This window comes from Rhinoderma darwinii, chromosome 10 (assembly GCF_050947455.1).
Source record: "Rhinoderma darwinii isolate aRhiDar2 chromosome 10, aRhiDar2.hap1, whole genome shotgun sequence".
Classification (NCBI taxonomy): domain Eukaryota; kingdom Metazoa; phylum Chordata; class Amphibia; order Anura; family Rhinodermatidae; genus Rhinoderma; species Rhinoderma darwinii.
In genome coordinates this window covers 28,819,244-28,834,245 of record NC_134696.1, presented here as the reverse complement: position 1 = coordinate 28,834,245, position 15,002 = coordinate 28,819,244, and the positions used below count along the sequence as shown (strand labels likewise).

General features: G+C 41.8%; 1 protein-coding gene across 5 annotated transcripts in view; it reads left to right on the top strand.

Moving 5' to 3' along the window:
• FAAP20 (FA core complex associated protein 20) overlaps positions 1-13,962 on the top strand; it is a 30,769-nt gene extending 16,807 nt beyond the window's left edge. For all 5 annotated transcript variants that reach the window (XM_075839650.1, XM_075839649.1, XM_075839647.1 and 2 more), the window contains exons 3-5: positions 4,265-4,406; positions 12,671-13,431; positions 13,622-13,962. In XM_075839650.1, the coding sequence (XP_075695765.1) occupies positions 4,265-4,406; positions 12,671-13,431; positions 13,622-13,694 (976 nt within the window). In that variant the 3' untranslated portion in view covers positions 13,695-13,962. The remainder of the gene's footprint in view (positions 1-4,264; positions 4,407-12,670; positions 13,432-13,621) is intronic.
• The last annotated feature ends 1,040 nt before the right edge of the window (positions 13,963-15,002 follow it).

Genomic DNA, 15,002 nt, shown 5'->3' with positions numbered 1-15,002 from the left:
TTACAAGCGGATCCCCCGGGGGTGTCTGAACTAGTGGGTTATGTTAACCGTACGGTATCTTTGGAACAACGGATATATATGAAATATGGGGCAATACACAAATGTGATAAACAGTGGGGTAAATGGTTGCACGGTCATGGAACGGCAGGTCGGTAGGAGACTCCTCAGGGTAACTCTGCAAGGGCTTCTGTTCCACACGTCTAACGAAACGAGATGGTTGGCTGTTAGTGCCTGGGAAAGATGGGGGTACTGTGCGGGGGGGGGGTGAGTTAGGGGGGAGGGAACGGGGGTCTACTTTAAGATGCAGTGGATGACTTACAATTGGCCTGTACAGTACTGGGACGGTGGTCCAGGTGGGTTATGCATGCATCGTGTATGTTGTATTCAAAGAGACTATGTATTCTTTTGATTTGTACCTGATGTTTATTCTATGTTGTTCACATCTAATAAAAAGTTGTTTCATTAAAAAAAAAAAAAAATATGCCAGAATTGCATTTTTTTGGTCACCTTGCCTCCCAAAAAAATAGGATAAAAAGTGATCAAGAAGTGGCATGTACCCCAAAATGGTACCGATAATAACTACAGCTCGTCCCGCAAAAAAACAGCCCTCATACCACTATGTCTATGAAAAAATTAAAAAATGAATTCAAATTAGTTAAGGCTCCAATAAGTCAAGAAATAAAAAACATGCAGTTGTGTAGGTCTGAGGGGAACATTTATTCTGTTTCAAGAGGCGATTTATCAAGGCCCTAAAATTAGGGAACCAGGAAGGGGAGAGCCCAAATATATCCGCTGGAAGCGAGGGTGCCCGTATTATACCAGGACAACACTTCCCAACAAAATTCCCCAAACTGCATAGGTGCGGAGTGTGGACCAAAAGGGGGGAAAAGGAAGGACAATTATCAGTGCGACACCGGCCTGTGCAGAAAGGATTTCTCCACAGCGTAACACACATCTATGGATCATTTTATTGTTTACCCCATTATTATACCACCTGACTATGCCCCTGATGTACTCTGCCCAGCTTACATATGCCCCGCATTCTAAACAGAAACACCAGCAATACTCAAACAAAACTACTATCAAGCAAAATCCGGTCTCCAAAAGCCAAATGTTGCTCCCTCCCCTCTGAACCCTACAGCGTGCCTAAACAGCAGTTTACTTCCACATATATGGCATCGCCATATCCGGGAGAGCCCTTTTAACAATTTTTGGGGTGTGTCTCTCCAGTAGCACAAGCTGGGCACAACATATTTGCCACTGAAATGTCATATCTAGGGAAAAATATAAATGTTTAATTTGCACCATCCGCAGCGCAATCATTTATGGAAAAGACCTGTGGGGTGAAAATGCTCACTACACCCCTTAATAAATACCTTGAGGGGTGCAGTTTCCAAAATTTCTCATGGGTTTCTTTTTATTATTTCACATCCGAGGCTCTGCAATTGTGAACCAATACTTTGTAAATCGCCAAATTAGGCCTCAATTTTACATAGTACGCTTTCACTCCTGAGTCCTGTCAAATGTCCAGGCAAAAGATTAAGGCCACATGTAGGGTGTTTCTACAACCGGGAAACACAGCATAATAATTAGAGAGATGTCTTGTTATGGTGGCACAAGCCGGGCACCACATATTGGCATATCTATGGAAAAAATCCCATTTTCACTCTGCAACATCAAGTGCACACTAATTTCTACAAAACACCTGCAGGGTAAATATGCTCACTACACCCCTAGGTGAATGCATTGAGGGGTGTAGTTTCCAAAATGGGGTCACTTCTGGGCGGTTTCCACTGTTTTGAAACCACAGGCGCCCAGAAACCAATATATAGTATAGCACAAATAACAGCCACGTATTGTAAAAAAAATGTATATCTTTATTTATAAACAACAATACATGGTATCACATAGAATGTAATAAAAATAGCTAAATACAGATAGACACACGGAGAGCAGCAGCAAAAAGGTATATATGTAAATATGCCAAGAGGTAAACAGACATAACCCATCTCAAAAACTAACGTCCCATGCCTAATACCACCAAGTGTAAAACAAATGGATGATCTGATAAATATTAAAGAGGTAAAGATGCCAGATCAAGCTACAAATACTGCATAGTGTGTATAAGGCAGTAATCTGAATAATGTGTAAGAAAGCCTATATAAGTAAACTAACACAATAACAGCGATCACTAATAATAAAAGTAGCAAGGCATACCTAAAGACATGGTGGAGGAACAGGACGTAGTGAAATGTGGCACAGAAACAGGACGCCTCAACACGCGTTTCGCCTAGGACCGGCTTCGTCAGGAGGCTGACGATATTAAAATAGAGGGGAGCTTTTATAGAGTAGCTGGCAACAATAAAGATACACACCTGTGAGTCATGCACAGATCGACGCTCAGCCCGCATGTTGCGAGAACCCCCATCACCGGAAGCGCCAAAGTGTCTGCATAGTGATGACGCACCTCGTCATGTGACGATAGACGCACATCACCATGGAGATGCAGACAACAGAGATGACCCTCCGAAATGAGGGAATCACAGTGCATGCGTAAGAGAGCGTACGTGCACACAATGCACAATGTGGATCAAAAGAGAATTTAAAAAGCATTTGCAAATGTGATATCGCCGCCGCCGCAAACCATTCCTGCTAAATGTGATCTCCAAAAGCCAAATAGCGCTCTTTCCCTTCTAAGCCCTGCCGTGTTTCCAAACAGCCGTTTATTACCACACGTGGGGTATTGTTTTACTCTGGATAAATTGCGTTACAAATTTTGTGGTGCTTTTTCTCCTTCAGTCCTTGTGGAAATGAGAAAAAATTAGCTAAACCTACATTTTCTTTGAAAAAAAATAGATTTTCATCTTCAGGGCCTACTTCCAATAATTTCTGCAAAAAACCTGTGGGGTGGAAATGCTCACTATACCCCTAGATAATTTCCTCGTGGGGTATAGTTTCCAAAATGGGGTCACTTGGGGGGGGGGGGGTGGTTTCCACTGTTTTTTGGCACCGCAGGAGCCATTCAAACCTGACATGGTGCCTAAAATATATTCTAATAATAATAAGGCCCCAAAATCCTCTAGGTGCTCCTTTACTTTGAGTTGCATTTCTCTGGTAAAACTTTCTGTGTTACCAAAAAAAAATAGATTAAAAATTAATATCTGCAAAAAAATTCCTATGAAACATCTAAAGGGTTAAGAAACTTTCTAAATTCTGTTTTGAATACTTTGAGGGGTGAAGTTTTTAAAATGGGGTGACTTTTTGGAAGTTTCTAAGATATAAGGCCCTCAAAGCCACTTCACAACTGAACTGTTCCCTGTAAAAATAGCCTTTTGAAATTTTCTTGAAAATGTGAGAAATTACTGCTAAAGTTCAAAGCCTTGTAACGTCCTAGAAAAATAAAAGGATGTTCAAAAAACGATGCCGATCTAAAGTAGACATATGGGGGATGTTAGTTAGCGACATTTTTGTGTGGTATAACTGCCTGTCTTACAAGCAGATACATTTAAATTGAGAAAAATGCAAATTTTTGCAATGTTTCGCTAAATTTTGGTGTTTTTCACAATTAAATACTGAACGTATCGAGCAAATTTTGCCAGTAACATAAAGTCCAATGTGTCACGAGAAAACAGTCTCAGAATCTCTTGGATAGGTGAAAGCATTCCGAAGTTATTACCACATAAAGTGACACATGTCAGATTTGAAAAATGAGGCTCTTTCAGGAAGGTCAAAAGTGGCCAAAGAGGGAAGGGGTTAAGGGAGAACTTTACTTACAACAATATATTTTACTTGTAATGTATTAGCATACTCCTGTATGCTAATCAATTACACTGTGTCACTATGACACAGGCTGCAAATAGTGTGCCCTAAAGCAGGCAAACTGAGCAGACAGCCCTGGGGTCCGTTCCAGGTCCCCAAGGCTGACCGCAGAGGCATTCCCCGCTCTTTCATCGCATCACCGGGTTTCATCAGCGACGCCAACAGACGAAGCACCTGCACCGCCTGCCATCAAAAGACGGTGGGCGGTCGTTAAGGAGTTAATGTTAACATTAGAAAAATGTTAGTCACCTAGGTTTAACAATCCAGACTACTGCTTTAGGGCTGCGCTGCTTGCAAAGAGTTGGTTCGGAAGCATCCCTTGGCCCCTCCTGACATTATAGTTTCCAGCAGTTGGAGTGTAAGCTGAATTGATTTGACAGAAGTGGCACTTGGTGTGAGCCCTTTCTGCTTGTGCTCATGGGTTGTTGCATTTCATCTCTTTCAGGAGACAGGACTTCACTGGTTCCTGGTTTGACGAAATCGAATTAACTGCTGCTGAACAAGTATGGAAGCAGGTTCTGCACAGTGTGTATCCAGACCTCCGCAGTGTAGGAGCTGTGCCTAGTCTGCCAGACTTCAACCTCAAGGTGCTCTAGATTGATGACATTAATGAGCATGTTGTTATTTACTCGCTTCTAATCCCTCTTCTAATGTGAAAGGTTCCTGACAGGGCTGTTGCAGTTTTACTTTAGTTTTTTAGTACATTATTCCTTTTATTCGATGCTTTTAAATGGTCCAGCAAAACTATTGATGCAGATATCATAAAATGGGTTGTTTTAGCTCAGAAAAAAACATTTTTAAACCCTTATTAGGGCATTCTGAGTTAACAGAGGGGGAATCCCTTGTTCATGACCCTTGTCTATTAGCCAAGGTGTAGAAAGGGAATAAAGAGCGTCTCTCGGTCTGGAGGAGACGGCATGTATATGCATTTCATGGACTGCCCATTGATTTCAAAGAGATCTGCGTAATGCTTAGTTTTTCCTGTAGTGGTGCTGCAGGGGAATTAAACACTTGCTGTCAGATTCTCATACGGATTACAACAGATTGCTGGGGGTCCTAGAAGTGGGACATCATTATTAGGGATGCACGGTGCATCGAAACTTCGATACTGTGCATCCCCAAACGGTTCGATACCGCTATTTCCTGTATTTCGATACTTAGCTGCGCAGCCGCACAGCTAAGTATAGTAATACATGACTGTATGAGAGCGAGGCTGCGGCTGTACAGCTAGTGCCCCGCTCCTGAGTCCTGACATATGCGCGCGGGGTCAGGATGATGTGATGCGGCCGGCGCTGCACTAATGATCTGCGGCACTGAAGACAGAACATGGCGGGCGCACTACAAAACACCCCCATGTTCTGTTGTCAGTGCCTGAACCGCCGCTCATTAGTGCAGCGCCGGATGCATCACCTCATGCTGACCGCGCGCGCACTTCCTGTCAGGAGCGGGGCAATGGCTGTATTACACAGCCGCAGCCCCGCTCTATAACGGCGGAGATAAGAGAAACCTCTCATCTCCACCGTTATTCCCCTGAATGCTGCCATCAAAGCTGACTGCAGCATTCAGAAGGGGGGATGCCCATGCATCGCGTCACAGTGAATTCCTGTGACACGATCGAGGGACATACCATATATGGGCAGACAGCCCAGGGTCTATTGACGGACCCCAGGGCTGTCTTACCATATTTCTTGTTGTTAGGGCATACTGAGGTATGTCCTAACAACTGCCTGTGTGCTATCCGTCCACAGGCTAATGTACTGGCACATATCTGATATATGTCAGTACATTAAAGTTTAAAAATAAAGTAAAAACAAAGTATTGTTAAATTTTAAAAAAATACACATACACCTTTTTTACAGTAAACATTAAAATAAGTCTCAATACATAAAATATACACATTCAGTAATGGCGCGCACAACAATGTTTTTGCATCATTTATGATGTGTACGCTGTAAAAAAATGAAATAAACACTGCTAACCCCATCGTGTACCTCACACATTAACCCATTATGACTGAGAAACATGATGGGATTAATTACTATTAATGTGAGGCGCATTCAAAATTCATCACACGTCGCGCCTCACATCAGAAAAGGGAAGAACTTTTTTTATTTATTATTACTGTTGGCAAAGTATCGAAATCGCAATACTAAACGAAGTATCGGTATCGAAGTCCAAATTCTGGTATCGTGACATGCCTAATCATTATTAACCTTTAATCAGGGGACCAGTCTAAAAAATAAAAGGTATTGTCCAAAGCGGGCAACCTCTTTAACTCTTGGTAATTAGAAAAATGGGTGACAAGCATTATTATGAAACAGAGTTTTTCAATAAAGTGACAAATACTGATTTTGTTAGAATGTAATATTCTTTGGAAATATTTAGTTTTCATTGCCGTGATTTTTGGAATTGTGGCAAAACCTCTGCATTTAAAAAAAAAAAAAAAATCACCTTTAAGACTTATTGCTTGCACACTAAGTGTAGCATTTCTCTGAGAAATGTTGTAGCACCACTTTCCACTTTTAAATATAGAATGGCAGCTGCAGCCTACAGGAGTTTCATTCAACTCAAAGTATCTTTCAGGACTTCAGTTGTAACTCATTAGTTAAAATCAGAAATTTGCATTACAAGAAGTCCTTCTCTTGTTGTTATGGGTCTCATGCTCTTCCTAGAGCTACTTTCTGTAATTTTGTTTGTTTAGAGGTGCCTAATAGTGGTCTAATATTGACCATGTGTTGTAGTGTAGTGATTTAGATGCTCTATAGCAGTTATACAGCACCTAAGGTATTTAAAGTATTTCATTTTTTAGAAACGGCTACTAAAGTCCTAATGTAAAAAACAATCAATACTTACCTATTATTTCCTCCTGTAATGAAGTGCTGATGCTACGGCCATCCTCCAGGTGATTGTTTACATGCGGGCAGCATGTGACCTCGGCAGCCACTCAGTCCTCAGTAGTCATGTCTTGTATTCCTGGCACGAATGCTCAGCGATGGGCGCACTGATGCAATGAATACGACACGTCGCCGCTGAGACCTCTGATTGACTGCAGGGATCACATTCTGCCCGCATGTAAACAAACACTTGGAGGAATGCCAGAGCGTCAGCACTGGATCGCTGGGGGGAAAAATTTATATTGATTGTTTTTTTTAATGTTAGGATAATCCCTTTTAAACAAGGATTAGTGATGCAGGAAATCAAGTGTTAGGCCTCATGCACACTACCTTTACCGTTTTATCAGCCGTTTTTGACGGATCCGTGTGCCCGTTTTGTTATCCGTGTGGTTTCCATGTGCACTCCGTGTTTCCGACCGCCGAGCATGGTATTGTCCAGGGTGCTGAAAGAGCAGGGTTGTTCAGCACTATTCACTGTACAGGGTGCTGAAAGAGTTAATGGGCTGCACTGATCGGCGGTAACTCTTTCAGCACCCTGGACAGTGACTAGCGCTGAAGAATGACCATGCTCGGCGCTCGCAAAATACATTTCTAATTAAACAAAAAAATCAGTTCATACTTACCCAGAACTCCCTGCTTTTTCCTCCTGTCCGGCCTCCTGGGATGACGTTTCATCCCATGTCACCGCTGCAGCCAATCACAGGGTGTAGTGGCGGTCACATGGGATAAAAGTCATAACAGAAGGCCGGACTGGATGACGTCAGAAGGCCGGCCTCCTGGGATGACGCTTCATCCCATGTAACCGCCTCGGGCAGCCAATCACAGGCTGCAGCGGCCACATGGACTGCTCTGTCATACAGGAAGGTCGGACTGGAGGAAGAAGAGGGACTCGTCACCAAGGCAACGACTGGGGTACGTATGAACTGCTTTTTATTTTTATCAGCAGCCTCTTCTCTCTATCAGTGCTGGATAGAGAGAAGTGGCTGCCGATTAGTGTAATATCTCTAATGTACTTTTGCCCGGCCGTTGCTAGGCAACGACTCCATCACACACGGACGGCACACAGATGCCTTCCGTGTGCCTTCAGTTTTTTGGACGGACCCATCGACTTGCATGGGCCTCACGGTCACGGAATCTCGGACCAATGTAGGACATGCTCTACTTTTGTCGGAACGGAGCAACGGGACCGTCAAAAAAGCTGAAGTGTGCATGGCCCCATTGAAATGAATGGGTCAGGGTGCTAGCCATCAGAAAAACGGCTAGCACCCTGAAGGAAAAGACTGAAGTGGGCATGAAGACTTAAAGGGCTTATCCAGGTTTTTAAAATTGATGGCTCCTCTTCTTTCTAACGGCTTAGATGCCACGGTCTCTATTGACCGAGGCATTTAAGTGGTTAAACGAATGGGATCAGAGTTCTCTCTGATCCCGAATGTTAGACAAGGGTATCAGCTATCATAAACAACTGACACTTGCAGCGTACTGAGCAGGCTCATCCGTGAGCTCGCTCAATGTTTCTCCTCAACCATCATGACGTACTGTTACGTCATGATGAGTTAAGCATTATTGTAAGCAAATATAGGGGAGTAGTGAATCCCACAAAAAATGCATACAGAAGTGGGTCTGTTCTCCTTCATATTAAACATTTAATATCATTATATCTGAGTATTATTTCCTTATGTTATTGGGCTGTTTCTAGTGGAAAATAAAATCCAGGATATAAAATGTCGCCGTTGTTATACGTTGCTGTTCTGATGAATTGAAGGCAGTAAGTTACAGTTCATTGGCAGCACAGGGATCAACAGGCATCAGATTAGATTGTAATGATGTATTATGTACGTCTGTACAGAGATTTTTTTTCTTTGCAGATGACGAGCCCACCAAGAGCTGATTTATTACTTGAACAGATTGTGAAGCTTTTCTATTGAAAAACTTGCATTACTTAAACTGGCAGTGTCAATTTTTTTTTTCCGTTCTGGCTACAGAAGATTGCAAATAAAAAGTCTCTTTCCCAAAATACTGTAGTTAAATAACAATTTATATGGAACTAAATGCTCTCCAGCTGCATTGGCACAAACGTGAATTGTGCAGAGTTGCCCTATGTCAGGAAATGCCCCCTTTTATTTCATTTTACTTCAGTGATTTGGGCAATGTCTCTTAAGTATTTTTACTGTTACTATGGCTACAGGACTTTTATTTAAGCAGCACTGCCTGGGTTCTGTTGGGTGGGATACAGAATACTTGTAGAGAATAGAAAGTTACCATCTGTGGAATAATGCTGTCAAATAGAACTTTTGCCATTCTACAGTAAATCAAAGTCTTTGTGTTCTTGGACTGCGGACAGGTCTTAGCGTTGATTTATTCAACTGCAGAGATGTTTGTGTTGTTGGTTTCTTAAGTTGAACGCTGCACAATCTGAATTTCTGAAATTTTCTCCTTAACCCCTTAATGACCAGGCCATTTTGCGCGTTAATGACCATGGATTCTGTTTTGTTTTCTCACAGTCGCGTTCCAAGAGTCGTAACTTTTTTTTCTGTTCCATCGAGATAGCCGTATAAGGGCTTGTTTTTTGCGGGACGTGTTGTATTTTTCAATTGCACCATTTTTGGATGCATATAATATATCGATTAACTTTATTTTAGGCGAGAATGTTACGTTTTATTCTATAGGTCGGCACGATTACGGGGATACCAAATATGTAAAGGTTTTATATGTTTTCCTACGTTTGCACAATAAAAACCCTTTTAGAAAAAAATTACTTGTTTTTGCATCGCCGCATTCCAAGAGCCGTAACTTTTATTTTTACGTCAATGTGGGCTTGATTTTTGCGGGCCAAGGTGTAATTTTCATTAGTACTATTTTCGGGTACATGGGACTTATTGATTATTAACTTTTATTTGATTTTTTTTATAGGGGGAATGGGAGAAAAGAAAGATGTTTGCCTTGTTTTTTGCGGTTTTTTTTTTTAATACCGTTCATCCGGTGGTTTCATTAATGTGATAATTTTATTGTTCGAGTCATTATGATCGCGGGGGTACCTTATATGTGTATGTGTTATTTGTTTTGACACTTTTACTAAATAAAACCAAAAGTGATTTTATTTTGACTGTAATCTATTTTTTTTTTTTTTTACATAAATCTATTTAACTGCTTTAAAAAATTTTTTTTTAATCCCACCAGGGAACTTCACAATGCGATCTGCTGATCACTTATATAATGCTTTGGTATATTTAGTGCACCTAAGCATTATTGCCTGTCAGTGTAAAACTGACAGGCAAGCTATTAGGCAATGGCCTAATAGGCAGTTGCTGAAGGCAGACCTGGGGCCTTTGTTAGGCCCCTGGCTGCCAAGGAAATCCGACGACACGTAATTTCATTGCGGGGAAGCCGATGGGGTGACAGAGGCACATTAGATGCCGCTGTCACTATTGACAGCGGCATCTAATGGGTTAAACTGCCGGATTCGGAGCGCACTTCAATTCCGGCAGTTGGGGCAGGAGCCAGGCTGTGTATAACAGCCGTGCTCCTGCCGCTGATCGCGTGTGTACACTGGCGGTACCTGCGCGATCAGAGGACGGATATATTCGTCCTTATGCGGGAACTAGCTCCTGCATAGGACGGATATATCTGTCCTTCGTCGTAAAGGGGTTAAAGCACAGTTAATTCAGTTGTTTTTTTTTCCTCAACTAGTTTGCCTTATCAATATTTGCTTTTTTTTCTTCTCCGCTGTCTGATTATAGGCCCAGTTGGTGCGCCAAAATTCCCCATGCATATATCATCTGGCTGCTAATGACCAAAGTAATGCTTGCCATGTACATTAACCCTTTCATGACCAAGGATCATCGATGCCTCAATGACCAGGCCTAAATTTAACGTTTTGACATACGTTCTTTTACACCGTTCTAAATTTTGAACTATATTGGATAACTTTACAATTTTTTTTAACTAACTAAGGCTCTCTTCACATCTGCGTCAGAGGCTCCGTTCGGGGTCTAAGTCGCAGATCCGGCAGGTTTTACCAGAGAAAATACGCTTTTTTCTTGCCTTCTCTCAATCAGTCTCCTTCTCTCTGAAACACTGTGACAGAGTGAACGAGGCTGAGAGGAGAGGGGAAATTTTCTTCTCAAGTGCTCCTACACTCTAGGATCATAGGCATCTATTGAACTTAAAGGAACACTTTAGGAAAAACAGATACACTTTGTTATCCCTAGTGCAGGGCCTGAATAAATCAGTGCAAGACTACGATCTTTTCTTGTTCTTTGAATCCCTGTATCAGACCCAGCACTAGGCACAATGAATCCGTTTTTCCTTGTGTTCCTTTAAACCTGTTGAATGTGGAAGAAAACTGGAGAATCCATAGCAGAGATTGCCAATTATTGCGAGCTACTTGTCACCGGTAGAGCAGTAAAGTGCGATGCCCGGCCACCTTAGAAGATTCACCTTTAATGTTCCGTATCGGTAATTCAGCTCTAACAGCATTATGTCGGAAGGTCATGGCGTGAAGCAGGCCGAGCATCTTCACCACAAGATTTAATGATCATAGGTGACCTGGGTTAAGAGAGAACCACCAATGCCGGACATTAAAGGAGGTGGCCATTGGTAAGAGGGCATTTTAAGAGAATATGTGGCAGGCATTATTTAGGGGCCATATCTGTGGCGGTCACGTTATTTTGGGTGCATATGTACCTTACACTGCATTATTTATTTTAAGCTAAAAATCAGAATCAAATTCAAAATGCAGAAGAAGTTTATGTGTGGAATTTAAGTATACAAATATAAGGAAGGCTACAACCATGATGTGTGGACCGAGCCTTAGGTCCTAGTGATTGGTTGGCTACTCTCCTCTTAATTGATGGATGTTCTATATGAGGGACTCCTCGTTATTAACTCATAATGCCCTCATGGGTTTTAATTTCTTGCTGTTTGGACTGGCTACATAGAAGAGACAGTGGTTTTTGTTTTCTCGCTGCTTTATTTCTAGCAAGCAGCTCCGTCCGTAGTCTGTGTGCAGCTGCAGTAGTGCCTCCACGTCGGAGATCAGATTGGCTTTTTCATACCCTAGTCTTAAACAGAAGCCCACAGTATTAAATTGCTGCATCTTGGGCTATCTGTGGACCAGCTGTGAGCTGGCGTGTATTTCGCTATAATTTACTCCAATTCATGGCGTAAATTATAGTAAATCTCTTGGGCCGCAGCGGGCCGTGCTCCCTCCCACTAAGCAGCCCACTTTTTTGTAAAGAAGACGTGGCAAGAACAAAACAGCTACATGTGACTTTTTCTGCTAGAAAACTGGTGCAAATCGCATCATGAATCTCCCCCTTTATGTACTCCGAGTATGTATATTTACTCCGATTTTACCCAAAAGTTTTACACAAGTCGGAGTTACAAAGTGTGACTTTGAAGATGTTTTTTAAATTGCCAAAAAGGTATTTACAGTATCTTCTGAAAGACTGCATACACCGAAAATAAATCTCCACCGACCATTCCACCTGTGATATGTTCCTTGTCACAGAATTATTTTATTTAATCCACACGGTTATATCAGTGATTGCAAATTTAATAAAAAAAGAATATGAAGGAATAAGGTACGCTACGTGTGAAACGTCATGTTACATTTTGTGTTGTCGAAGAAGCGAATTTGTGATAATTACTACATGTAAACAGCACAGAAATGACTGGACGCCCAGTCAAACTGCAATTATTGTTCTAAAGAAAGTTTTCATCCTTTTGGAAAAAAATAAAAATAAATCACTGCATGTGAACACTTTATATAATTGTTCTCAATCATCATCATAATTGCTCTGCAAGTCAGGTCTTTGCAAAATGCAAGCAAACAAAATCCACCCCAGCTATATCTTGCGTCAGTGTGGGGTGAATTTTTTTTTTCTTTTGCCTTGAATCACTCATGAATTCCATGGTTTTGGTTCCTTTTGCATTGATTTTTTTTTTTCTTTTTTTAGATGAGTGGCGAGGAAAAGGAAATTACCAACACTGAAGTGCTTAAAGTTGGAGACCTGAACTTTGAATGGGTTCCATTGCCTACTGCCCTAACTATTGATAATGCAGGAAAAGTTTGTGTTCCAGAGATTGAAGCAAATCAACAAAATATTGAGCACATTAAAAAACCCTTCTCGGATACATTACCACAAAATGCTCCGCAAAGAAAACCTACAGAGCTGCTGCCCAAGCAGGGGGAGATTCCAGTCTGTAGTGAGGATTACAAAAGGAATACCAAGGACCTATACACATCACAAAATGGTTCGACAAAGAATGTAGTGTTGCTTCCGATGTCACACAAAAGTACTACAGAAAATGTCACTAAACCACGGATTTTACTAAAAGGTTCTTCAAAGAATGTCAAGGTACAACTGATACCACATAAAAGTTCCTCAAAAAATGCAAAAGACTTACAGATGCCACACAAAAGTACCACAAAGCATAACCAGGAGCTGCAGACCTCACGTAAACCCAATGTGCATTTATGGGCTACAGTAACGTCTTTAAAAAGTAACACGGCATTACAAGACCATACAGGAACAGAGGAGCCTGAAACACAAGAAGACCCTCACCAGAATGATGTAATAATGGTAGACGCAGCAAAAGAAGAAACTCCAGAGAGCAGCAGCAGAGGACGTGAGACAAAGGAGAGTGCAGAAAAACCAGCAAAGGCCACAAGCTCATTGGACAACTGTCCTATATGTTTGAAGCCGTTTCCTAAACCGTAAGTAGAATATACAGCAATACACTACGTTCGCTTTTCATTATTTTTGTTAAAGCTACTACTTTCCTCTACAAAATAACATTTGGTAGAACAGTCCTTGAGAACGTAGTATTTTAGATTAACATGATGTAAATACTGTTTTTTGTTTTTTTTTAGAAATCCTAAAGCAATGTGTTTTCTTCCTCAACAGGTTTTCACAGCTTGATCTGGACGGCCATCTGGCTCAGTGCTTGTCTGAAACAACCGTAGATGTAGTGTGGTGACTCAACAATGTGGACTCAACTAAGGTTTCTGTAGATTGTAATTGATGGGTTCCCTCAAGGATCCGGCGCAAACTCATGAGCCGGCTTGTTTTTTTATATACTTGTAAGGAAGCATGGGGAATTTAGGTATGGTTTAATGTATTCTGAAATCAAATGCACTTAAAGGGAACCTGTCAGGTTGTTTATGCTTCCTTCTCTGAGGTCAGCATAAAGTAGTGATTCCAGCGGTCTGTCACTTTTGTCTGTAGAATGTTTTTTGCGTACTCACACAGTGAACGTTACAGTGCGATGTCGAGCGCTGTGGGCAAGGAGTCCGGCATTTGGCGCTTCTGTATATATGCCAGACTTTTTGCCCACAGAGCTCAGCATCGCTCTGCAACGTTCACTGTGTGGGTACTCAAAAAGTACTCTACAGATAGACAAAAGTGACAGACCGATATAATCATTGACGACGTGACAAGTTCCCTTAAAAGGGGTTGTCCCCAGAATTAGGGCACATAAATGTAATAGAGGGACTCCCTACTGTGAACCTAGCCCGTTCTGGCGCACTCACTTTGTCCATGAGTTACATAAACAGCTATTCGGCTGAATGGCAACCATGTGAGACTGAATTTCCCCTGCATGGGAAATGTCTGGCCAGAGAAGGATTCCCCCAGTAAAATTAGCTGTTTGCTGGGGTGTAGTACGGCCGCGGTATGAAAGGTCTTGTTTCTGATGAGACAACTCCTTTTAAAGGGGGGAGCGCTCTCAGCTTTTTCCATACCTCCTATAGATTTCTTTGGAACAGCCATACGCATTCTTAGCCACCTCTCCATACAACTTCTTCCCCACCGGCCATCTTGGGAGGGATAAGGGTCCCTGTGTTTGGACTTACACTGATCTAACATTTATAATATGTTAATGGCTAGAATACCACTGTAAAAATGCCAACTTCCTTCTTTGCTGTGTATTTGGTATATTATACAATACAAAGCACTATATTGTAATCCAGAATGGCTGTAACAATACATATATTCATCAGTCCTTTACCATAATAAATTGATGTGTTGCTTAGAAGAAACACGCTGTGTGAGACGGCTTTGTCAGAATGCCAATCATGGCATGGACCAGTCATCCCTAGGGTTAGACAGAAGACTGCCAGATGTAGTCCTGGTGACCATATCACTCAGGAGGACATGCTGCTATATCCATTAGATGAGTATATGCAGCGTCACATACTGGTGCCTATAACATTTCAGTGCAAAGACAAAAATGCTCCCACGTCAACCAAGTAGATGGAGCTTCCCTTTGTGTTTATTTAGTACCGGT